This window comes from Felis catus, chromosome D4 (assembly GCF_018350175.1).
Source record: "Felis catus isolate Fca126 chromosome D4, F.catus_Fca126_mat1.0, whole genome shotgun sequence".
Classification (NCBI taxonomy): domain Eukaryota; kingdom Metazoa; phylum Chordata; class Mammalia; order Carnivora; family Felidae; genus Felis; species Felis catus.
This window is the reverse complement of record NC_058380.1, coordinates 83,037,674-83,063,065: the sequence shown is the minus strand read 5'-3', so window position 1 is coordinate 83,063,065 and position 25,392 is coordinate 83,037,674. Positions and strand designations below refer to the sequence as shown.

General features: G+C 54.2%; 1 protein-coding gene across 1 annotated transcript; it reads right to left on the bottom strand.

The window, feature by feature from the left end:
* Positions 1–4,806: 4,806 nt before the first annotated feature.
* Positions 4,807–24,880, bottom strand: LHX2 (LIM homeobox 2). The gene is made up of 5 exons (XM_011288451.4): positions 24,630–24,880; positions 22,915–23,117; positions 21,523–21,926; positions 15,650–15,855; positions 4,807–5,715 (listed from the first exon to the last, which is right to left on the bottom strand). Exons 1-5 carry the CDS (start codon positions 24,747–24,749, stop codon positions 5,428–5,430), a joined length of 1,221 nt encoding a protein of 406 aa, XP_011286753.2. The 5' UTR covers positions 24,750–24,880; the 3' UTR covers positions 4,807–5,427.
* Between the last annotated feature and the right edge of the window lie 512 nt (positions 24,881–25,392).

The window sequence follows — 25,392 nt, the reverse complement described above, 5'->3', positions numbered from 1 at the left end:
CCAGCCAGGGCTCCTCCCCAGTGAGTGGTGGAGAGCTAGTAAGGGTATTTGGGAGAAGCTGCTGGAACGGTTCGGAAGCACGTCTCTGGCTAGAGGCTCTCTGAGGCTGCTTCCAAAAATTGGCAGTGATTCTCTCCTGCCCACGTGAGTGCCGTTCACTGGTGGAAAAATACCACACCCTGAGCGCACGCTTCTGTCCTCTCCCTTAATCCCCCTGTGGCCCCAAACACTTCTAGGTCAGTCGCCTGATCTTCCAACTCAAAAAGTCCCCCCACCCCAACATCAGTCTCTGCCAGGAGCCTCTTCTGGGCTTCCCCTGCATCTGGAAACCCCAGTCCCAGCTACACTCGCACCCGGTCTGCTTCTGTAAGATCCTAGCCTGGGCCTGAAATGTCAAGGTCCCCCCCCCCGCCCCGCCACAGTGCCTGGCATGGCGGGGGAATTGGTACGGGTCAACTGGATTGGCTGAATTGCGATGAAGATATCTTTGGGGCCCCCAAACGGTGTGATCCTGGGCAAAACGCTTCTCCTTGGCTTCTCACTCTGTGAAATGGATGATAATCCCTGTCTCGTAAAGCTGTGGGGAGGACTCAGTGAGATCATGACTGTAAAGGTGTGGCAAGTTGTGTGGCAAGACGGTCACCCCATGCAGAGCCAGCCTCTCCCTCCTGGGGGCGGGGGGGGGGGGTTCCTGTAACCCCCTGGGATTCCCTCATGTTGGGAAGTGGCTGGCTGTTGACACGTCTGTCTCCCAGAGAGCCCCGGGAGCCAGAGGGAAGGGCTGTTGGCCAGATAATCTCCATGTCCCCGGTCCCCAATGCCCAGCACTGGGCCAAGGAGGTGGGGGGGGGGGCAGAAGAAGGGAAAGGTGGAAAGGGAGAAATGAAGGGCCTACTGGCACGCTTACAGTCCCCAGGGGCCAGAGGGTCCAGGTGGCCCTCCCTGGGGCTTCTGCTGGCAGATGAAGCCTGACAGCCTCCACTCTTACAGCAGGACACATAGGTCACAGCAGCAAACACTTCCTCTCCAGAAAGTCCCATGTGGGACTCCAGCCTGAACACAAGGTGGGAAAGGGGGCCTGTCGGGCCCGCAGCCTAGGAGAGAAGAGGGGTGTCAGAGGCAGCTACCCGTAGCCCCCAGGACGAAGTTCCTGGTGTTCAAGGTTATCTGTGCTGAAATTTCACCCACCTGTCCAGGGGCACCCCCACCGTTAAATCACTCTCCACTCCTGAATGTGCTCTGTGGCCTCTCGGCTGTGCCCTGGCTGTTTCCCCAGCCAGGAGTGCTCCCCTGCTCCCCTCCTCCACCCAGTCACATTTGGTTCATCCAAGTTTCCAGCTCAAATATCATCTCCTCCTTGGAGTCTCCCCACTTCGCAGGACGCTTCCTCACATGTCCTCCATGGCTCCCCCCCGTATTTGGTCAAATACAACATGTACACAAATACAGCACGTACACATGGGTCCTGACAATGCCCCTGTCAAGTGGATACCCTTGGCCCCATCTTACGGATTAAAACACTGGAATTCAGAGTGGCTAAGTACCTTGCCAAAATTATTTCAAAGCAGAGAAGACTCTGGAAGATCTGCCCCAGACCTCCCCACTATGGGGAAAAGGAGACTCGGTGGGCTGGGACAGGACGGGGGGAAAGTCACGGCCGAGACCTCAGCTCCTGTAGAGTGCCTAACGATGATCTTGGGCATGCGTCCCAAGAACCAAGAGACTCCCCATATTCACAACAAGTGGGGAGCCCAGAGGGTCTTGGAGACGGTGCCTCGGTCTCCTCTGTGGCAGCATGAGGGGAGGTGGGGACAGTGCCCCAGAGCCACAGATGGCAGTGCTGAGAGGACCTCCTCCTTCAATCCCAGCACAGGTAGACCGAGCTGGACTGGCAGCCTCAGCGCCTTCCCCACTAAGCACCTGCCCTCCTATGTCTGTCTCTCCCTCGGCCTGGGACTCTGTCTCCCTTCTCCCTCTCTGAGAGTCTCCCTTTATCAGTCTCTAAGCGCCCTTCACTGTTTCTCTGGCTCTCTCTGTCTTGGCCTCTCTCAGCCTCCGAATCTGTCCCGGGGTCTGCCTTTATCTCTCGGGCTTCTCTTCTCAGTCTCTTTGTCTTGTCATCTGTCCTCTGTGCCTTGACCCTCTGAATCTTGGGCCCCATCTTTGTCTGTCTGCCTCTCTGCCTCTTCACTACTCTGCTGCTGTTTCTCTCTTTTCAAAAGTCTGTCTATTGTTGATCCGTCTGTCTCTGCCTCCTGCCCCCTGTATGTTTGTCACTGTCCCTTTCTTTCTCTGTCACCCAGACTCTGCACTATCTCTCTGCCACCCTCCCTATCTCCCTGTCTCGAGCACTATCTTTCCGAGTCTCTGTGTGTGTGTCTCTCCCAGTCTCTGACTCTGGGGAGAGCAGTGTCTCCTCCACAGCGCCCCCATCCCTGGCCTGACAGCGGGCCCTGCTTCTAAAGCTGCTCCCATGCAGGGGGAGGGGGACCCCGGGGCATCATTCCAGGGTCTGCTCCATCTGGGTGGCAGTGCTGACAGACGAGATAGGGATCGGACTCGGCTCTGTCCGGGCCTGAGCAAGGGGGCACAACCAGGCTATGCGGGGGCGCCTGGGTGCCTGCAAACGTTTGCACGTGTGCACATCTGGGTTTGCGTGCGGGTCTCCCTGTGTGGGGTGGTCTGGGTGTCTGTCTAGCTGTATTTGTGAGTGTCTGGGCCTGTTTATGTCTGTCTGCGAGCTTGTATGTGCGTCTGTATGTAGGGCTGTCTGGGTGTAAGCAGCCTCCATGAGCGTCTCCAGAGCGGACACGTGCGCTTGTCTGTGGGCACGTGTACAAGCCCCCGGGAGTACCTGGACTTGTATCTTGTGCTCATCCAACACGCCAGGCCCCCTGCTCGCGTTCTCTCATGCAGCCATCCGTGCGGTGCAGATCCCATCACCCTGTCTGACAGAACTTGGGGTCTGGAGACAGATCCGGTTCAAATCCCGGCTTCGTCACCACTAGCCGCCTGACCTCAGGCAAGTTGGCTAATCCTGAACAATCCTGAATTCATTCAGCAGAAATGTATCGATCGAAACCAGATGAGACTAATCCATGGTGCTAGAAGTCAGGATAGGAGCTACCTTGGGAGGGGTTCACAGGGAGGAGGCCCAGGGGAGCCTTTTGGGTGCCGTCGATGTCGTGTATCTTGATCTGGGTGGTGTTTCCATGGTTGTTGTTCTTTTGGAAAACGTTAATCAAGCTGTTCGTTTCAGATGTGGGCACTTTACGTACATCATGCATCAATAGAATAGTTTACAAAAACTTACTGAGCTCCTGCTGTTTTCCAGGCACTCGACAGCAATAACCACGGTGGTGTTTGTGAGCGTGTGTTTTTAACATCTCGGGAAGTGAGTCAGTCCAGGCTCTAAGCACTCCCAACCCATTCCTCCCCAATCCTGTCCCAACCAGGATGGCACAGGGAGGACAGGGGAGACCCCAGTCCTGGGCTGGATTGTTCCCCTGCCCAATCTCTCCTGGCTGTTTCCTCCTGGGGGCAGCTCTGATTTTCCCTCTGGATTTTCACATTGGCAGGCCACTAAGGGACATTTTGCTAGGTAACTGCTGGCATTCGATGAAGCTGGGAACAAGATGCTCTGCAGCAGGGCTCAGAGCAAGAAATCAGGGATGTAAGATGCCCAGTGGACAGATACCACACCCGCTTGATGCATCCGGCAATGGCAGGCGATGCCCGGATACACACATGCCTGCTCTCCACCTGCAACATCCTCATGGGTCATGTCTGTGACCCAGTAAGAGATAGTGGGCCTCTACTATAGGCCAGGCCCTTTGCTGGGCCCTTCAACACACCTTGCCTCGTCCTCACTAGAGCTGTTTATAAAGGTCACTATCTTCATCTTCCGGCTGAGGAAATGGAGGCCCACAGAGGTAAAGTGACTTCCCTCAGCTCACACTGCAACAGGAGAGACTCCAACCTCATTCCGCCTGTCGCTAATCCTCTGTCCTCCCTGGATGTGTCTTTTCTGTGGGTTTCTGAGGTTGCCTGGAGCCTTAATAAAGGAGCTAAATTCATTTGCTTCTGCCCTCTAGGCAAATGATTTATTGATTTAATGAATTATTTTTTATTCATTAGGAAAACTGGAGTTTAAGCTGCCCTTTGGTGGTGACAGGGTTCACTCCTAATAGGGATAGGCCTTCCTCGTTGCCTGAACCACCCTCCCAGCCCAAAGAAGAGCAGAAAAGGCAGATGTGATGACCTTTGACTTCTATATTCAGCAGGATGTACATAATATTTGAAATGAATGAACTAATGATATACTTTGTGGACATACCCTCCACTCGGCACCTAGGGCACCATGTTAAGATGATCTCTTCTGGGGCGCCTGGGTGGCTCAGTCGGTTAAGCATCTGATTCTTGGTTTTGGCTCAGGTCGCGATCTCATGGTTCATGAGTTTGAGCCCCACATAGGGCTCCACTCTGACAGCATGGAGTCTGCTTGGGATTCTCTCTCTCTCTCTCTCTCTCTGCCCTTCCCCTGCTCGCTTTCTCTCAAAAATGAATAAATAAATAAACTTAAAAAAAAAAAAGATGATCTCTTCTGTCTCTGCCTCCACTCTAAATTCCCTGATGGCAGGGCCTGTAGGGACTTCGTCTCTGGATCCAAATTTCTGGCATTCCAAAGCCTGGCACAGAAGAAGGGGCCACATGCACATTAAAAATAAATATTATAGATAAATAAGGGTAGACCCCGGATATAAGTCCTGTGAATTTCGCGCCCAACTAAACGGCAGTGACACCAACTAGTTTCAATAAGTGGTTTTATTACTGGTTAGATTTTACAAATTCTGATATTCGAACAGACTTCCACCTTAAAATTCTAAAACAACAAAGCGACCGTTGGAGGGGGTTTGATTTTTCTTTTTTTTTTTCTTTTTTTAGGACTATTCAAAGTAACAAACTTTTTTTTTTGTTTTTTTTTGTTTTTGTTTTTGTTTTTGTTTTTTTTTGCATTTTTGCTCTGGTCATAAATATACAGAGAGAAAAAGAGGGAGAGAAAAATGAACAAGTCATCCAAAGTATGGACATAAAACAGTATTCCTAAGGCACGTGGCAGTCTTTGAAAATACAGAAGCTCTAGCCAACTTAAATTATTTGTTGTTTTTCCTCGCTCAGTCCACAAAACTGTACAGTGACACAAATGTTGTGTTGCAGATAGATTTTCCAAGTAACTCCTCAATCCACACCGCTGCATTAGCCGGACGCACAATTTTTTCTTCCTCTGTTTCCAGGCGAGATCCTAAAATGTGGTTAGTTAGTTGCTCAAAGCCTCTATTTTAAAATACACTTGGAATTCAACTAAAGATAATTTCTTTTTTAAAGAAATTGTGGGGCGGGGGGGTGGGGTGGGGAGGGCGTGAGTCACTAGAAAAGGTTGGTGAGAGTCGTTTGTGAGGGGCTGTGAGGCTCGTGGCCCTCCAGGTTGCCAGGCACAGAAGTTAAGACTGACGTCACAGTTGGCAGGGCGGGGCTAGTCAAGTCTGTGAGGGTGGTGGGCGTGCTGGAGGGGCTGAGCGAGGCATTGGAGAGCTCCGAGGCTGGCCCCGAAGGCGTCCCGGTCTGCAACGCTGCCTCCGTAGACTTGTCCACACCCGTGTTTTCCTGCCGTAAGAGGTTGCGCCTGAACTTGGCCCTGGCGTTCTGAAACCAGACCTGCGTGGGGCAAGAGAGAGAGAGAAGGACTGGTTAGGGAAAGAGAGGCAGGGACTGGAGAGTAGCAGAGCATTCCCCAGGGATGCTAATCTGGGTTTTCGGGGGGGGGGGGCGGTAAAAAATTGGGCTGGCAATATTTTGCTCTTCATAAAATAAAATTTGCCTTTGCCCTAATTGGCTATTACTGGGTTTCCCTTTCTGTTAGAAGGTTCTAGAACTAAACAACATGGTAGGCACTAGCCATAGGTGGCTACTGAGGACTTGAAATATGTATGACTAGGGGGCGTCTGGGTGGTGCAGTCGGTTAAATGTTCAGACTCTTGATCTCGGCTTGGGTCATGATCTCATGGTTCTGTGGGTTCGAGTCCCACATAGGGCTCTGTGATGATGGCGGGGAGCCTGCTTGGGATTCTATCTCTCCTTCTCTCTGTCTCTCCCCTGCTTGTGCTCTCTCTCTCTCTCTCTCAAAATAAATAAATAAACTTAAAAAAAAAAAAAGTATGACTAGCCAAAAAGTGGCTCCTTGTAGATGAAAACACAGAATTACATTGGAAGATTCAGTATGAAAAAAAGAAGGTAGGATATCTCAATAATAATGTTTCTACCTGTTATATGTTGAAATGATAATAGTTTGGATATATTGGGCTAAATGAAATATATTCTTAAAATTAATTTTATCAGCTTATTTTTGTGTTTTGAATGTAGCTGCTAAAAAATTTAACAATTTTTTCTTAACATTTATTTATTTTTGAGAGAGAGAGAGCATGAGCAGAGGAGGGGAAGAGAGAGAGGGAGACGCAGAATCTGAAGCAGCCTCCAGGCTCTGAGCTGTCAGCCCAGAGCCTGACGTGGGGCTCGAACCCACAAACCATGAGATCATGACCTGAGCTGAAGTTGGCCACTTACCCGACTGAGCCACCCAGACGACCCCCTTTTTTTTTTTCAATTTTTTTTTATAAAAAATTTTTAAATGGAAAATTACATACGTGGCTCACGTTGCATTTCTATTTGACAGCACTGTTCTGGAAGATGTGCACAAATCAAATCTTGATCATTGTTCACAATGGTTGAGAGATTTTTTTTTTCCCCCTTGAAAGTCACCTTTAAGCAGGCAACAGAGGGGCACCTGGGTGGCTCAGTGGGTTAAGCATCTGACTCTTGTTTTCTGCTCCGGTCATGATCTCATGGTTTGTGGACTGTAGCCCCACATGGCACTACCAGTGCCGAGCCTGCTTGGGATTCTCTCTCTCCCTGCCCCTTCCCTGCTTGCGCTTGCTCTCTCTCTCTCTCTCTGCCCCTCCTCCGCTCTCTCTCTTTCTTTTGCAAAAATAAATAAACATTAAAAAGTTTTTTTAAAAAGAACTGAGCTTGGTATGAAAAGAATACCAAAGAGAAAGAATAAGGGTTTATTTTCATTTTTCCTTGGGCACAGACACACACACACACCCATCCACACCCATACCTTTGCACACAAGCCTGTTCGCTCTCAGGAAGACATGTGTGGAAACTCATCTCCACGGCACCCCCTCCCCCAACTATGACCACCTGTCTAACTGCACAGAGAGATCTAGCTGTACCCAGAGGTCCTCAGAGTACTTTGAGAGAGGCCTAGGAAATCCAGGCCGCCGTGGGGCTGGGGCGGGGGGGGGGGGTTGTGTCTCCTAAAGAAAAAAGCCTGAAAGGCAGGGCCCCTTCACTTCCCTTTGCATGAGAACAACACCCGCCAGAAGCCTCCCCATAAAACAAAGGGCCTTAGAGAATTCTACGGATTCTGGGGTGTCCAGTTGCATATTTCCAGATGTGCCTGCATCTGCCTGTCTTCCCAGTGTCTCAGGCAGGGGTGGGAAGACCTCACCCCTGGCCCCACCTTCCCCTGGGGACCACCCCACGACTTGGGCCTATGGTGTCAAACTAGCCTTTCTAGTTGCCTGATAAGATTTGTGCTCATTTAAAAAGCACATCCAGGAGAATCCTGGGGTAAGGAGAGAGACATGGACCCTGTGAAGTCAGGAAATAAAGCTCTTTCCCCAGCATGCTGGATCTTCCCGGGAAGAAAAGCACATTTTCCCCTGGCCTTCTGCCCAAAGCAAGCCCATCACCTCTTCTGGAGGTTTGCAGATAAGTATAGTGCTTCTAAGACCACCCTCAACGTGCTCCTCTTAGGGTAGGGAATCCTTCCCTGCCCAGCCTGCAGAAGTCTGCAGGGGTGAGACTGTCTCGCTGGCCCCGGGAATGGCTGATGGTAAAATGGATAAAGTCTGCAGAGGCCCTCAGGGACAGGAAGCGACTTCCCCAAAGTCTCACGGCCTCCGACAAGGCGAGAGCCTTGGGGCCACCCTTTGCCTCTGTCCTGGCCTCTGTGTCTCTCTCCAAGCAGTAGCTGGAGCAGGGAGCCCCGGGGGTGGGGTGCACAGCTCCCAGGTCCAGGGCTCTAAGCCCTCGGGAAGGGCTGGAACCAGTTAGCTGCCAGCTGTTTGCTCTTTCTCCTGCGTTGCCCCTAACAGTGATTTGTAAACAATGACACCATCTTCCACAACCGCCCTCTCTGCTTTACTGAATCTGAGGCGCTGGAAATCTGGCGGGTGAAAATCAACAACTCAACTAGAAGCCGGGTTGCTGTGGGGTTTGGTGTTGTGTTTTTCACCTGAAGCAGGGCTTCGCCAGAATTCTCTCCTGACCATTTTACAAAGTCCCCTCCTGAGCGTTTTGCTGGGGCAGGGCCCCCTAAGTCCACTTCATGTCCTTGGGATGTGGTACAGGGACCAGCAAAGACTAAGATTCAATAATATGCATTGAATTAATAGCAATGATGATAGATAACATTTGTGGACCACCATGTCCCAGGCACCATGCCACCCTCTAACGTGCAGTTGTAGGTTATCTTCAAGATAAGCCAAGCATCCCCACTTTATAGATTTGAAACCAGACAGGCTCAGGGAGGTGAAGTCACTTGCCCAAGGTCACACAGAGGCCAAGCTGAGACTGGAATCCAGGAATATCTGCCATTAAGTCCATACGCTCCCTACCACATGATCCTGAGTCAGCAAATGAATGAATGAATGAATGAATGAGTGAGTGAATGAGTGAATGAGCACAAAAGCGATTGTGGCGAGGTGGACAGAGCACCAGCTGCAGTTTCCCGTTCTGGTTCTGCTACTGACCAGTCCAGTGACCTTGTGCTAGTCCCTTACCTCTGGGTCTGCCTCAGTTTCCCTACCTGCACAACAAGAGGGTCGGACCACCCCCCCCCCGCGTGACCTCTATGGCCCTTGGGGTTCTGACAGTCTGGGATTTCCAGCAGGCGCGAGATGATCTGCCCCACCCACCCGTCTTCTTAAACCGGCAGCCCCTTTTCTTCATCCACGAGGAGTGCCTTCGCCTCCAGGGGAAGTGCCCAGGGGACCCCCGGTAAGTCCTGGGTGAATGAAGAAGCCCACACTACCGCATGCCCCTCCTCAGGCACCCACTGGCCCTGCACGCTGTGTTTTGACTCACAAATTCCCTTCCTTAAGATTCTTTCATCAAGGGGACCAAGGGAGTAAGTGGAAAACCCATTTTGCCTCACAAATCCCTTTCTGGGTCACTAAGGGAACCAGCCCAACGACAAAAGCTTTATGCCCAAAGATGTCCATTGTGGCATTAAAAAAAAAAAAAAAAGATTTTATTTTTAAGTAATCTCCACACCCAACGTAGGGCTCAAACCCACAACCCCGGAGATCAAGAGTTGTGTGCTCCACTGACCGAGCCAGCCGGGCACCGTTCTCCCTCCCACCCCACCCCCCTGCTTTATTAACATGTCATTTTTCCATTGTGGTATTTTTAAATAACATCAACTAATGGCCGCGTGCAAAGTGTCCAACCAGATGGGGCAAGTGGAAATCATGACACAGACACTCCATGCAGTTGCAGGGGTAATGTCTTATGATGAATGTTGTATGAGAAAAAAAAAGAATAAAGAGGCTATGTCTTGGGGAGCCCGCCTGGCTGGCTCGGTCGGTGAAGTGTGCGACTCTTGATCTCGGGGTTGAGAGTTCAAGCCTCGCTTTGGGTGTAGAGATTACTTAAAAACAAAAGCTTAAAAAAAAGAGAGAGAGAATTTGTCCTCTGGTACAGCAACTTCATAAAGAAAGTAATGACGACAAATAATATTCACTCACTAAGTAGCAGGCATTGTCTAAGGAGAGTTTTAAGCATTTCACACATAGTAACTCATTAGTGCTTTACAAGGTGAGCGCTAACATTATTTTTTTTTAAGTTTATTTACTTTGAGGGGTGCCTCAGTAGCTCAGTCAGTTGAACGTCCGACTTTGGCTCAAGTCATGATCTTGCGGCTCATGGGTTTGAGCCCCGTGTCGGGCTCTGTGCTGACAACTCAGAGCCTGGAGCCTGCTTTGGATTCTGTGTCTCCCTCTCTCTCTGCCCCTCCCCTGCTCATGCTCTGTCTCTCTCTGTCTCTCAAAAAATAAAATAAAAAACCTGAGAGAATCCCAAGTAGGCTCCTCGCTGTCAGCACAGAGCCCGAGGCGGGTTCAAACTCACAGAACCGAGAGATCATGACCTGAGCCGAAATCAGGAGTCAGACACTTAAACGACTGAGCCACGCGGGCGCCCCACAAGTGAGCGCTAACATGACTGCCATTTGCAATTCTTTGTTGCACATCTGTCTCCCTTCTGGATTGGAGTTCCAGCTCCAGCGGGTCCCATTCACTGTCTGGGTCACACCCCACCCAGAACATGGCGGAAGGTCAGCGTATTTGTTGAACAAATGGGTGGCCAGAGAAAAGCTAGCATTCCCGGTTCCTGTGTTCTCACACAAGTCAGTGACCACTAACCAGTCATCTGAAGAATGCTTTTAAGCTGTTGGTGGCTAAAATATATTCTCTGCCAAAGTCACACCGGGAAGCCCTAAGGAGACTTTCAGCCACCCAAATCAGTCCGCTCACCTCCCCTGTCCCGAAGCCTGGCCTACTCTGCCTTCCTGACCCTTCCCCAGGAAGGAGGAGGGACTGCTCAGACGGGCATCTATGTGCTGCGGGAAGGTCTGCAAGCATTTACAAAGCTTAAGGCCTTCGTGGACCTCTGTCCAAGGGACGATTCTCACTCCCAGTGACCTCGCCCGCTGGTAGAATGTGAGAATGGTGGTGGCTGTGCCGTGATGACAATTTTGAGCACTTTTTATGCATTTACGGCTTTACAGCAGGATCCATGCTTTGCTACCAAGACATGGCATCTATGACCCGCCCCTTCCCTTCTCTTCTCTCCACCTGTACCGCTGCATTCTACAGCTAGACCCAAGGCGGGAGGGCCACAGCCCTACACTGGGCGATGCTGGAAAGAGCTGTGGAATCAGACCGATCTAGGCTCGACTCCTGGCTTCCTCACTTACTAGCTGTGGGACTTAGGGCTAGGGTCCTAGTCTCTCTGAACCTCAGTTTCTTCATCTGCAAAATAAAGATAATTAAATTTTTTTATTGTGTATGAGAGGTAGGTTGACTGAACCCTACTGTATAAAAGTGTGTGTGAAGTCCTCCCTAATCTGTAATTTTTTTAATGCTTTTATTTATTTATTTTTTAACATTTATTCATTTTTTGATATAGAGAGACAGAGTATGAGCAGGGGAGAGGCAGAGAGAGAGGGAGATGCAGAATCTGAAGCAGGATCCAGGCTCTGAACTGACAGCACAGAGCCCGACGTGGGGCTAGAACTCACGGACCGTGAGATCATGATCTGAGCTGAAGTTGGATGCTTAACCAACTGAGCCACCCAGGCGCCCCATGTTTTTATTTATTTTTGACACAGAAAGAGACAGAGCATGAGTGGGGTAGGGGCAGAGAGAGGGGGAGACAGAATTTGAAGCAGGCTCCAGGCTCCGAGCTGTCAGCACAGAGCCTGACGCGGGTCTCAAACTCACGAGCTGTGAGATGATGACTTGAGCCGAAGTCGGACGCTCAACCAACTGAGCCACCCAGGCGCCCCCCTAATCTGTACTTTATACATTACACTTGAAGTCATCTCATTGGCTCCTTGCAAACACCCAGTGAGTATTAGTATCGTCTCCATTTTATAGCTGAGGCTGCTGGGGCCCAGAGAGGTTAAGTCACTTGCTCAATATTGCTCAGAAAGTAGGTGAGACAGCTAAGCCTGGACCTCACATCAACTGACTCCAAATTCCAGCAGGGTTACTACATCCCAGGCCTCCCATATTGATGGTGCTTCTGCATTACAGATCCAGGAACAGCCCAGAAAACCTACACACACACACACACACACACACACACACACACGCACACACACACACGCACACACACACACGCACACACACACCTTATATCACCGACCTCTGGGAACACAGCCTCAATCTCAACCTGTCCCTGCCACACAGACTCTCTCCAAAGGGTGGAGGTAGACCACCACCTCTGCAGGGCCCCCAAGGCCTAGTACCATTAAGCTGGTGCAGACAAGTGATGAGGAACCATTTCGTGGGCACCTATGTTGTAGCAGGCAGCACGCTGCCAACGCCTTCTCAATCCTCAGTTCTCAAGATACAAACTATTATTACCTTCGTTTGGTAGATAAGTAATCAGGCTCCAGGAGGAGATGTTAAAGTGCCTAAATCACACTGCTGGTAAGTCTGTTACCACTCTGTTACCTTCCAAAGCCACACCCCCACCTGCCTGGCCCCAAACTGCCCTCACCCCGCCTCCCCCAGCTGGCCCAGCAGCAGTTAGAACTCCTGGGAGAGAGCCCCACCCTGCCAATGCCTGGCTCCTGAGACCTCCAGCAAATCACTTCATCTCGCTACTTCTTAAGCTTCTCATCTGTAACATGGGCAGGAAAACATTAAGGGAAGGTAGATGAGTGGCTGGAAAGATAATGTTTTGCAAACTGCCGCATAATCATGAACAGTTGTGCTTTAGGGACTATTAAGGATCAGTGCAAGAGACCTGGATATCTGCGAAGAGGCAGAAAAGTGGTCTAGTACGCCTCCACTCCCAGCAACATACAGGCCCTACATGATCCTCCCACTCAGGAGCGGGCACTGCCGGGTTGGCTTCGTGGAGAAAGAGCTACATCCATGGACCAGACAGGCCTGGATTTGGGTCCAGCTCTGCTACTTACTAGCAAAGTATGACTTGGGGCAAGTGGAAAGCATTTGGGCCTCAATGTTCTCATCTGTGCAGTGGGGAGGAGGTTATCATGATGCCCACCAGTGAGAACTCAATGAGCAAATGTATTTCACGGGCCTTTCAAAGTGCCTGACACACAGTAGTGCACTCAAACATTCATTGATTGGTAGACCCACCATGACTGTCCGTGCTCTTCTCTCTCAGCTAGTTCCATGTCCCTGGCTTTTCTGAGTCCCCATGGTAGAGGGGACACACAGGTGTGAGCAGGCCTGGCTCGGGATTGTAGGGGAGGAAGGCTCAGGGCAAGCATTCACCCAGGTCCCTCTGGTGAACCTTCCCTTAAACAAAGAACAGTTAGTTCTTCCTCTGGTCTCCAACAGAACGCCCCTCCCAACTGATCACACTACGGAGAAACCGAATGTGGGTTTGTCTCTACAGCTAATAGGTGAGTTTCTTCTGGGCCAGGACTGTGGTTCATTCATCTCTGTGTCTCCAAGGCCAATAGATATTGGCACCCCAAGGTGCTAATAGATATTTGGCCAGATGAAAGAATGAGAGACAACGATACTGGAAATCCGATTTGTTCCTAAATCAGGTAACCAAGCCTCTTGCCTCAGAGGCCAGCAGAGTGTGGCTCCTTATGCGGATTCAGACTCAACGGTGGACACTTAGTCTCTATCATTTAGTCAGGATAACAGGGAGAGGTATATGTCCTAATGGTGCCCATTATATAGGTGAGAAAGCTATGGCTCAGAGAGGGTAACTAATTTGTTTCAAATGCACAGCCAGCGAGTGAGTAGAGGGACAGAACTGAACCGAGGCCCTCCTGAACCGAGCTCTCTGCTTGACTCCCAAGTGCCTGCTCCTGTCCTGGCCTGATTCACCAAATGGCCCCCACCAACATGCCATAAGGGGCTCTAGAGAGGGGAAGGGACAAAGTATCCTAATAACCAGAGAAGAGGCTGATGACCAGATTCGCCCAGGGCTGAGGAATGGCGGTGTGTGTGTGGGGGGGGGGGGGTTGCCAAGAAGGGTCCCCAGACTTAACCCAAGAAGGTCAAGTCCAAGGGAAATGGACAAAGGGGGAATCTGAGACCCAGTCAGGCGCAGCAACGTCCTCACCCCTTCCCAAGCCCAGGCCAGAGGGACCCCTCAGACAAAAGGGACGCAAGGAGGGGAGCGTCCCACAAGGAGCGGAGCCCCGGGGTAGGGGGCGGGCCCAGAGAGGCGCATCGGCGCCCCATTGGCCAGCACTCAACTCCCTCAGGTACGTCATTGAGCCCTCCAGAGACCGGCTCCCCTCGCGTTGCGCAGGGGTGCAGGCCCGACTACGGGAATCAACCAACCAGCGCCCCAGTCACAGTCCATCCCGCCGCCGCCATCACACCCAAAACGCTTCCCCCTCCCCATGACATACTCGCAGGAGATCTTAGGGTGACTGCGCAACCCTTGGTTTCCATTATCGTCATTCTCACTACCCCCCCCCCGCCCCCCCCCCGCAGTGTTGCAGTCCCCCAGCCCTAAGTCCCCAACCACCTGGGGCTGGAGGGGGAGATCAGACTGGCCTGGACTTGAATCTCAGTACCTCCCCTCCAGTTGTGAGACTCTGGTCAGATCTTCCTCTCTCGATTTCCTCCCCCCCCCCCAAATGTAAATTGCTCTCCCCACAGCCACAGGTTCTAAAGAATAAACTGGTTACATTGTGCTATAAAGAAAGATGCTGTCCCACCTTATCGCTGTACAGATGGGGAAACTGAAGTCCAGTGACCAGAAGAATCGTTCCTACTACTTAATACCAGTTGACTTCTTAACCTAGCTCATGTTATTCTTAGCTACCATCCACTGAGCAGATACGTGTCAGCTACCGTGGTGGACACCTCCTCATCTCAATGGCTCCTCAAATAAGCCTGCAGCAAGATAATTTCTTGCGTCCGTTTCACATATGAGGGAACTGAGGCCCAGAGGGGTTAAATGATTTGCCCAGGACTGTGAAACGAGTAACAGGGAGAGCTAAAGATTTGAGAAGTGCTACTCCAAATCCCTGCCATGAATCTGGGTCAAACAGGAGCCTGGGACTCCCCAAACTGGGCTTCTTAACGTCTCTGAGGTAGGAACAGGACCTTCAAAGTCTAGGGAAAGCTCTGGATCCTCTATCCGGAAAGCGCCCTCACATACAAGTGCAATTCTGCGCAGTTTCAGAGGTGCCCATCTGCCTCCAGCTCCCTGCAGGCAGATGAGCCTCCCGGGCCCACCCAGGGGATCAGCCCACACCCCCCCCCCAACCTTGCTTCTGGGAGAGTCTAAGAAACAACAAAGAGACAGAAGAAAAATCTAGAGAAAGAAAGAGAAACTGGAGACGGCAAGTCAGGAAAAGAAGCAGAAGGAGGAAGGAGCTAACAGCAATTAGCTCGGATGCATCCTGGGATGCGCTGGGTGTATCTGAAATGCTTGAACCTTCTACTACGTGAACATATTTGAGTGTCACTCTAGTAATAAAGAGCAACTGAGAAGTGTTTACAAGAAAGAAAGAGGCTGAGTGTAGAGACAAAGAGGAAGAGGGACACACACACACAAAATAGAAAGATTAGACAAAAATTGGAAGAGAAGAGGAAAAGTTAGACAGAAAAAAAATCCCTGAAATACAGCTAGAGTCTGAGGAGGTCGAGAAAGCGTAGAGAGTGACAAAGAGAAGGGCACACATAGAATGGAAGGTCCTTCCAAAGCCCATGGCAGCTACGGGGTTCGGCAGCAGGCCCTGCAGGCCCCGGGTGCCCCCGCCCTCATCCCCTGTCCCGGCCCAGCTGACCTGGAGGACCCGTTTGGTGAGGCCCGTCTTTTGCGCAAGCTGCTTCAAGTCCTTGGCGTCGGGGTTGTGGTTAATGGCAAAGTAAGACTTCATGGTCCGAAGCTGGTGGTGCTTGAAGGAGGTGCGCATGCGCTTTGTCTTCTGGCTGCTCGGGTAGGGCTGGTCGCGGTCCAGGTGCTCCGCGTCGTTCTCGTTGCAGCTCAGCGCTGGGGAGGGGACGCAGAGGCGGCGGGTGAACCTCCTGACCTGCCCCCTACACCGCCCCACCTGCCACCAAATGTTTCTAGCCTCAGGACCACACAGCGGGAACTGCACCGCGCTGAGGTGAAAATATTATCCTCATCTTCTAGATCTATAGGAGAATCTGAGGCTCCCCGAGAGCCACCTGCCCGAGTCACTCAGCTAGGAAATGGCGGGATTCAAACCCAGCTCTAAGAGAATCCAAAAACCATTCTGTGCCATCGTATCAGAATAATAACAACCAACAGCTACAACTTGTTGATGGCTATTCGACTCCAGATGGATGATGTGCGTAAAGGCTTTATATATTTTCACCGAATCCTTAAAACAACTCTAAGAGCCTAGCATTATTTCCTCCTTTTTACAAACGTTGAAACTGAGGATTAGAAACGGGAGTCACTTGACTTGAATACAGAGCAGCGTTCAGGACTCCTGGGCCCACACTCTTCCTGTTTCCCCCTGCACTCTCTAAGGAGGGAGGCTGTCTCCCCCCCCACACAGTGTCGGCACCCGGCACCTGAAAGTGGATGACTGACTGACATCTCTCCACTCACTTTGATTTCACCCTCATCGGTTCCCCAAACCAGAAGCTCTGGATGACACTGGGCCGCCGGCACTGGGCTAAGGTCGGAAATTGTGTCTTGCAGTTTAATCCTCATCCTCACCACTGCCCTGGGAAGTACTTGTTTTCCGTTACACAAATGGGCTGAAGGGGCCAGAGAGGTTAAGCGATCTCTAGAAATCTCACTGAGTGGTAGGATTCTAACCCGAAAGAGAAGGAAGTTGGAGGAAGAAATTGACATGTATCTGACACCGAGGGTATGCTTTTGGCTTTACATACATCATAGGGTCCTCACTACTGCTCCAAGAGGTGGCTACTGCTTTTCATCCCATTTTTGAGATGAGGAAACTCCTGCGAAGGGAAATGAAGCCATGTGTACACAGCCACACCACTGGTAAGCGCTGAGCCTAGATTCAGTATTGCAGTCCTTGCCCGTTTCCTTCCACCACGCCACAAAGGCAGGCAAAGATGACGCACGACTCTTTGGGGAGCCGGTCCCCATCCAGAAGGGGCCCAGCTGGGGCCTGGCTGCCAATGCCTGGAAGGCAATGGGGGTGAGGGACAGGGGTGGAAACCTAAAGCCTCAGAAAGTTGCTTGGTAACCTGGTGCCTGATGGGGACATCAAGAACTCCAAGATTCCTTCATCACATCCCCAGCCATCCTACATGTAAAGTCTTAGTTTGGGGAAAACCTCAGAGGAGACCAATTCAGTCCCCTTAAAGCGGACAACTGGGAATATGTCTTGTGCCCCATCACATGCCCGTAACAGAGCTGCTAGATTTAGCAAATAAAAATGCAGGACATCCAGTGAAATCTGAATTTCGGATAAACAACGAACAGTTTTTTAGTACGGCTTTAATTTTGCATGGGACATACCTATACTGAAAAATTAATTTGCTGTTTACCTAAAATCCAAATATTGCATTGGATACAATTACACTAAAAAATTACTCATGTATTTAAAATTCAAATACTGCACTGGATACTCACACTAAAAAATGTATTTGTTGTTTACCTGAAATTCAAGTGTAATTGGATGTCCTGCATTTTATCTGGCAAAACCACTTCAGAAGTACTCCCGATCTCCTGGTGACCTACTCCACCCACTGCTCAGGTGGGGAACAGTCCCTTGCAGAAAGAATTTGCAAGATGCTGGTCTTGTCACAAATCTTGAAGCTGTCAGCAAGTGGCTACACTTCCTAAGCGTCCCTTCCCACATGCACCCAGGCACCCAAGTCCCCCACCAGGGCTGTATTCCCACTGAGAGCGCCCAGGGTGAAGAACGGGGGTCCAGCAATTTAAAAGGGATCAGAAAATGACTCCAAACAGAATCCATGGAAACTGCCCTGCCCCCACTGCGGGGAGCGACCCTCTCCTTGCCCCCAGTCCCCAGCTCCACGGGGGGGGGGGGGGTGGTGGGGGTGGTGGGGGGGTGGGGGGGGTGGGGCAGGCCTCCCCACGGGGGATCTCTGGGCCCATCCCTCTGCCCAGTCCCCGCCTGGGCCTTGCTGCTCTTAATGAGCTCCGTGGGGACCCCGGCGCCCCATTCACCCAAGGGACGTGCCCTGAGTGCGGCCTAGATGGGAGGAGGTGGTTTGGGGGAGGGAGACAGAAAGGGCACAGAAAGGAGAGAAAGACACAGAGGTAGAAAGACAGACAGAAGGGAGAGAGAGTAAAGGAGAGGGGGGAGGGAGGGGAGGTGGACAGGGCTAGGAAGAAAGAGAGGAGAGATGGAGGAAAAGGAAACAGTGGAGATGGGGAGAACCGGAGTGAGACAGCTACAAAGACAGAAAAAAAATCAGGAAAGACACAGAGAGAGCCTGAGGGGACAGCGGGGCCTGGAAAAAAAGGAGGACTGTGTGGTGGAGGGCCCAGGTTAAGGAACAGAATCCCGGATCTCAAGGAAACCAGGTCCCTTCGGGGAAGCGTATTCCAGAGCCGTTACTGGCCGGGGAGTGGCGAAAAGGGGAGAGAGGGGAAAAGAGGGGAGGGCAGAAAAGGAGCTGGCCCAAGATTGGGAGGCCGAGGTGGCCCGGGCAGGGGGGCTGCGCTGGGGGAGTGAAAGCAGCCGGGAAGCAGCCGTTGAGTCCAGATTTGTCCGGTACCCCAGGCGCCCTCACTCCCGCCTCCCTCCCCACGCCCCGGCCGGGACGAGATTCCCCAAGATCGGATCCGGGGAGGAGCGAGGGGCTGAGGGGAGGGGGAGGAACAGGCTTTCTCTCTCCTTTTTTTTTTTTTTTCCTCTCAATTAGGCCGATTCAATGGAGCTAAAGAGCTCGTAAAATCATGAATAATTTACTCGTGATCTGTTATTAACCCATCGGGTTTCGAGCTCTTGTCGCTGGGACTGAACCTGTAATCAAATCTGACTTCGCCTCATTTTACTAAAGACGAGATTGTAGGTTCAATTGTCTAAATAATGGATTGGAATCAAATCAGTAATTACGCCGCCAGGCACACACACAAAAAGCTGGGGCTGGGGGAGGCCCGGGCGTCCGGCCGGTCCGCGCGGGACTCCCGCGGCCGTGGCTTACAAACCCCGGCGCAAAGTGCGCGGCCCGGGCCTCGTCCGCGCCCCGGCCCGCTGGCAACCCCGCTCAGGGGTTTCCTTCTGCCTCTGGGACCGGGGCTGCGCTCTCGGACCCGAGGGGCAGCCGGAGCAGGGCTGCCGCGGCCACCGCCCCGGAAGGACTTTCCGACCCTGCGGCCCCGCCGCTTTGGCTGCCCTTCCCCAGGCGGCGGGCTGGGCGCACCGACGGCCGTCCCTCCCCAGTCTGCCCGAGCTCGCCGCCCTGGAATAAGGTGCCGCCGCTCCGCCACCGGACCGGCCCACAGAGCGAAGGGCTTTGCAAGGGGTCGGTGTAGCTGGGCTCCCGGGTGTGGGACACTCACACCAGCAAGGTCGTGTCCTCAACGGTCAGAAACACGCACACACGCTCTTGCCCATACACACGACCCGCAGTGCACCCTCCACCCTCCACGGTGCCCTTTCCAGCCGCCCCACGGCCCACACTGCGGCCATTTCTCTCCTGCCCGGTGCGGGGAGAGGAGGAGAACGGCAGCCAGACCCGGGGAGGCCTGGCTGGGCCCGGCGCGGCCAGGGAGGCGCCCCCTTTTCCCAACCCGGCCCCGGGAGCCCCGAATACGCGAGCGGCGCGGCCACCGCCGCCGGCGCGCCGTGTGCGGTTTCTTCCGCCTGAGTCAAGGCCAGAGAAGCGCGCCGGGAGAGAGAAAAAGACCGGAACAGAGAAACCCAGACAAAAACACACAGAGGGAGAGAGACAGAGAGAAAGGGGGATCGAGAGAGTTGAAAGGTAAAAAAGAGAGAAGGGTCAAAGAAAAACAAAAAACAAAAACCGAGGAGATGGCATGGGTGGGGAATGCCTTGTAGCGGTGCCAGATCCCTTGAAACTCAGCCTCCAGCCACATCTTCTCGCTCGGTGCCGCCGGACCTCGCCAGCGAAGGCGGCAGAGCAGCAAGAAGCACAAATAAATTTCTGAAACTCTTCTGCCTTTCAATTCCAAACCCAGTTGCAAACCTGCCTACCTAGAAAAACATGATCCCACTCCCCACGCGCTCTGCGGCCGAGTCAGCCTGCTGCTTCCTACTGGGGGCCGACCCCATTTGATAAATAGACGTGGCTTTGTTTGGGGGGGGGGGACCCGGCCTGGACCCGATTTAGTTTATTTTCAGGGTGCTGAGAGATGAAGGATGGAAGTTTTTGAGAGCCGGCATCTCCGGCAGAACCTTCGACAAATCTTTAATCTGCCGCCACAGACCTGTCTGCGGCCACTTCACCATTTACCAGACTGGGGGCTGCATTTTCCTCCCAACTCCACACACTGAGACACATACACCCATCCATCTTCCAACAAGCAACTTCGTTGGATCGAACAGGGGACAACCCCCACCCCACCCTGCCCCTGGCTGAATTTTCCTCCCCAGCCAGCTCAGATTTTTAAAGATCAAAATAACCCTGACTTCTTCCCCACGCTGCCCTCTCCCCCCAATCCTGGGTTTTTGTTTTGTTTTGTTTCCACTTGCGCATTAGACTAAGGGGAAAAGGAGGAAGAAAACAAAATCCCGGAATCCGATTCTGTCGCAAACGAAAGAAAGAAAATAATTGCAAATAAACTCTATCTAGTTCAGAAGCCCGGGGAGTCATAAACCTTTCCCGGCCTTGCAGACGTCGGGCAGATGTTGACGGTTCAATTTGCCGGGCCCCAGAACCTCCACAGCTGTCCAGAGCGGGGAGGGGTGCGGGAGGGGGCAGAGCCTCTCCTGGAAAGGCTTGGGGTTCTGAGATGCCGGAAATGTGAAATGAGCCCTCCACCCGACTCCGTGAGAGGCCAGGCCTACTCCGGTCTTCTCGTCCCCGGGCGCCGGCCTCCAAGGGTCGCCGCTCTCATCCCAGCACCCCGCTGGCGCCCAGAACTCCGAGGAAGGAGCCCGGGGAAAATCGAGACCTGGCGGAGCGAGAGGATCCGCGGGGCACAGTGGCCCGCTCTTGTTCATAAGGGTCCTGGGCCCAAGTTTCCGGAGCCTGCTGCCCTCAGTACATTTCACCTGACAGGCCCAACGCCAGGCCCCGCAAGTTACCCCAGGCCACCACCAGTCCTTCCTCTTGGGACCGTCGCTGCCCTGCCTCCTCATCCATCGCCACAGCTCCCTGTCCTCAGCCCCGCCAACCCAGAGCCTGTTTGGTGCCGACTCCTCCTTGCTTTCTCTATCCTCACGCTTTCTGACCAACGAAGTGGGGGAGAGGCCCAAACCAAAAAACTGCCTCTAAAAATTCTCTTAGCGATGAGGCCCTGCACCGGGGTCAGCAAGACTCTAATGCACCTTCTCCTTCCACCCCAGCCAAGTGCGCGGAGGCTGGAGCCGAGGAGCCTAAACGTCCCTTCTGCTAGGTCCTGTGGCACCTAGGGTCTGGGGAATCTAAGGACTAGAGTACCCAGAGTGATATATACATATGCGTATCACACTGAGATTCACCCCGGCTTCAGGCGGTGGTCAGCCACGCACTTTCCCCCAACCCGACGGGGGCGCTCGGTGCGCCTCGAACTCACCAGCGTTGTAGGCCGCCAGATCCGCCCCGGGGCCGGGGCTCTTGCGCTTCCTCGGCCGCCCCTTCTGCACCGTGCCCACGCCATTGTAGTAGGGAAGACCCAGCGGATTGGCCCCGGCTGCGCCTAGCCCGGCGCTCTTGGCCGCTGCCGCTGCGGCTGCCGCTGCCGCCACGTCGGCGTGGTTGAAGTGCGCGGGGTACTCGCCCTGCAGCAGCGCTTCGAAGTGCAAGCGGCAGTAGACCAGGCTGTCCTTCATGCCGAAGTGGTCACCCGTGGTCAGCATCTTGTTACACGTGGTGCATGTGAAGCAGTTGAGGTGATAAACCAAGTCCCGAGCGCGCATCACCATCTCCGAGGCCGAGATGCCCAGGTGGCAGCGGGCGCAGCGCTGCACAGAGAACCGCCTGTAGGGACCATGGAGGGAGGGACTGTGGGGACACACGGTTGGGTACCCCCCATATCCCTCCTCCAGGTGCCGCTGCTGCCACGGGGGGAGATCTACTCCTTAAAATGGGAACCCGTCTTAAGTTGGAGGATGGGGAAAGAGGGAACTAGATTTTGGCCCAGGTCTTGTCCTACCCTAAAATACAGTTTCCCTTAAGCATATGTATGTCCACAATGCTTCGACCTTACCCAGAGTCTGGGCAAGCCCCAGGAAAGCCTTTGCTTGGGAACGCAGGGAGAGGGGGGCTACCCACTTACCCTTTCTCAACCTTTACCCCTGCCCTCCATACCGGTACCTGACAATCCTACAGACTTTTGTAATTTGGCAGGGGGGAGGGGGGAACAGAGACAGGGAAAAAGAGAGAGGGGAAGGGAGAAAGAGAGAGAGAGAGAGAGAGAGAGAGAGAGAGAGAGAGAAGGAATATAAACAGACCCTAACCCTAAACCAGAGGGGAGAAACAAGAAACTTGTAGCCTGTTAGTGACTCTGGCTCTTTAACCCTACAGGCAGCTTTCACCCCCATCTCCACGAAAGACCCGGAAACGCACCCAACTGATCCCCCAGCTCTCCCTCCAACTTTGTTGCACACCAGCCCAGGCTGCCTGGGCTTGGTGTGGGGGGGAGGTGGTGCTGCCTGTTTCTGTTCCCTCTGCTTGACCCAAGAAACTTCAAAGGGAGAGGGGTGCAAAGACCCCCCCCCAACCCAAGCTTATTTATGGTCTAAGCTCAGAAGAGAGCCCTTTACTCTGGGTCCCTATAGTTCTCAGACCTTTCCAGGAGTTCCCTCAAATTCCTGTTTGAAAAGGTTGTCACCCATTTGTACTGGCTTGGAGAAGGGGGGACCCAGGTGGGGAACCCTCCCTTGGGACTGGAGGCCAAGAAGACCGGGTCAGATTGTGTCTGAGATTAGGGGGTCCTGGGGGGCAGAGGGTCCTGAGTCGGGGGTACCTGTAGTAGTCTTCCTTGCAGTAGATGCTCCCATCCTTGCTGAAACAGGTGAGCTCTGACTCCAGGTTGAGCTTGCACTCGCAGCACTTGAGGCAGCGCATGTGCCACTGCTTGTCCACCGCCAGCAGGTAGTAGCGGTCTGAGATCTTGCCCCCACAGCCAGCGCACAGCGCGGCTCGGTCACTGCTGATGGACGGCATGGTCTGCGGAGGGAGGGAGGCGGGAGACCGCAGCGCCTGCGTCAGCCTGCGACTTCACCACCGCTTGGAAACGGGCACCCTCAGCTCCCCCCCGGTTGCTCGGTCTAGCCCTAAACCCGGAGAGGGCCGCCGGGGTGTGCGGTGGCTTCCTCGTCCCCAAAAGGCCCATAGTGAGGAGGCTCAGAACCCAGGCCCGCCCACACAGCCCAAGCCGGCCACAGGCCCAGGCCTGGCTGCTGGCCTGGACGGATCTCCCTCCTTAGTTCTCCCCCTTCCTGCCCCCTCTGCCCTTTTCCCAGAAAGGCTTGGGCTGTGTTTGAGGGCTGGGGCAGCAAGCAGTGGCTACTCCAGTCAAGCCCTCCAAAAGCTCTCTCAAAACTGTTTCTTAAAGGAGCCACTCTGCTGGGCCCCAGGAAAAGGGGTAAGATGACCATTAAAAGTCCCCCTCTCTCTACACAGACTCCTCTCCGCTCGGGAGACACACAGAGTTCCTGGCCCCGAGCCCCAGTGATCTCTGGATCCGTATGCCAAAGGTTTAGGCCAGGACAGGTCACAGCCACGTCTGCCCCTCCACTACCTTGGCCACACTGGCTGGGGCCCTCTTGGGTTCTGGGAGATGGTGAGTGGAGTGCAGAGGCACCCTCAAAGTCTCCGAGTGCAGGACAGAATGAGAGTTTAATCCAGGAAGAAGAACTCAGAAGCCGGAGGCACTGAGGCTGCTGCCCTTGCTTTCCAAGTGGAGAGGCTTCCCTCCTTCTCCCCACCTCCTCGGCCTGGCCTCTAAAGGTCATTCTGGGCCCAACTTGGATAGCGACTGCTTGCCTGGCCCTCTGGGAGGTCTGAGGTGAGGAACTGGCTATTTGGAGCTGGGCTGGCAAAGCCAGGTGTGGAGATCCAAATGGACTCCCCTTCCACAAGAGCCAGGCCAGGGCCTGAAGTCCCAGCCCTGGCCTGGCCTGGCCAGGTCGGCCGGCCAGGAGGCCAGGGGCGTGATCAACGAAAAGCACTGGCCCAGAAGACTCGGACCCCTGAAATTGTGTTGGGGAGGGAACTCCGATTGCCAGGAGGCGGGACGCGAGCGGCCCACGCCGGCTGGAGCCCCAGTGCTGCCGTTCGGTTCGCCTTTCCCAGCGCCGCAGGCGGCGCCGCCAGCAGCTACAGCCGAGTGGTGGAGGGGAACGCGGAGCTGGCGACCAGAGGGGCCCGGTGTAGTGAGAAGAGGGCCATCCCGGGACGCGGGTAGGACTTCGCTCCCACTTCGGGAGAAATGCTCTCTTGCACCCTCGGGGTCTGAAATTTCGGTTTAAACCTTGTTTCCCTCCTCCGCCCCAGCAGCCGGGTTTCCCCCGAGCCGGGAGCTACGGGCCTTGCATCCTGTCCGCGGATCCCCAGCGCCCAGTCCCGTGCGGCACGAAGGACGCTCCCCAAAGTGCCCCCAAACTTCGGAGAGCAGAAGCGCGGACCGACCCGGCCCCGTCCCAGCTTTCAGCCCCGACCCCGCAGCCGTGCGCCTACCGTCTCCGTGTCGCCGCGGTCGATGGCGGAGCTGATGGCGGGAGCCTCGCTCTTGGCCCTGCGGTCCATCTCGTCGATGACCCCGTGCACCTCGGGGCCCGACAGACTGTGGAACAGCATCGCGGCGGGACCGGCGGGGCCGGGGGCGCGGCTCCTCCGCGGGAGGGCTTGCCCCCCGCCTCAGCTGCCTGGCGCTCCCGGCGCTAACGGGCCCGGTGCATCGCCACCGCGGCCCCGGCCCCGCCCGAGCTCGGCTGCGCCCCCAGGCCGGGCTCCGGGCCCCGGGCGCCCGCGGGCCAGGACGCCTCCCGCCGAGGCGCAGGGGCAGCTACATCGCGGGGCGCCTGGGCGGCGGCGCCAAAGCCAGGGTCACAAGGGCAAGGGGCGGGGGGGGGGCGGGAAGGGGGAAGCCGAGGGCAGAGGTCGGCGCCCGCCGCGGGCGCTTTCACGCCGCGGGCATCGCCCGCCCGGCTTCAGCGCCCCGGGCGCAAAGCAGGAGCGCAAACTCTGCCCGAGGCGGCGACGGCTGCGGTCGGGGCTCACTCGGGAACGGCTAGGTGCCCGCGGCGGCCCAGCTGCCTGGACCTCTCCCCTCCCTGGGGTGTGCCCCCAGCCCTAGGCGACCCGCTTAGGCGCTGGGTCGGCGACTGTAGTACGGGTTTCTCCGAAGCCAGCGAGCCGAGCCGAGACACCGAGAGAATTGAAGAGGAGGAGGAAGAGGAGGAGGAGGAGGTGGTGGTGGTGATGGTGGTGGTGGTGGTGG

Coding starts and splice junctions, on each gene's coding strand:
- LHX2 (XM_011288451.4), bottom strand. CDS start 24,749: ATGCTGTTCCACAGTCTGTCGGGCCCCGAGGTGCACGGGGTCATCGAC. Junction 21,927..22,914: donor TGCAAGGAAGACTACTACAG/GTACCCCCGACT, acceptor TGGTCCCTACAG/GCGGTTCTCTGTGCAGCGCT. Junction 5,716..15,649: donor TCACCAAACGGGTCCTCCAG/GTCAGCTGGGCC, acceptor TGCCCCACGCAG/GTCTGGTTTCAGAACGCCAG.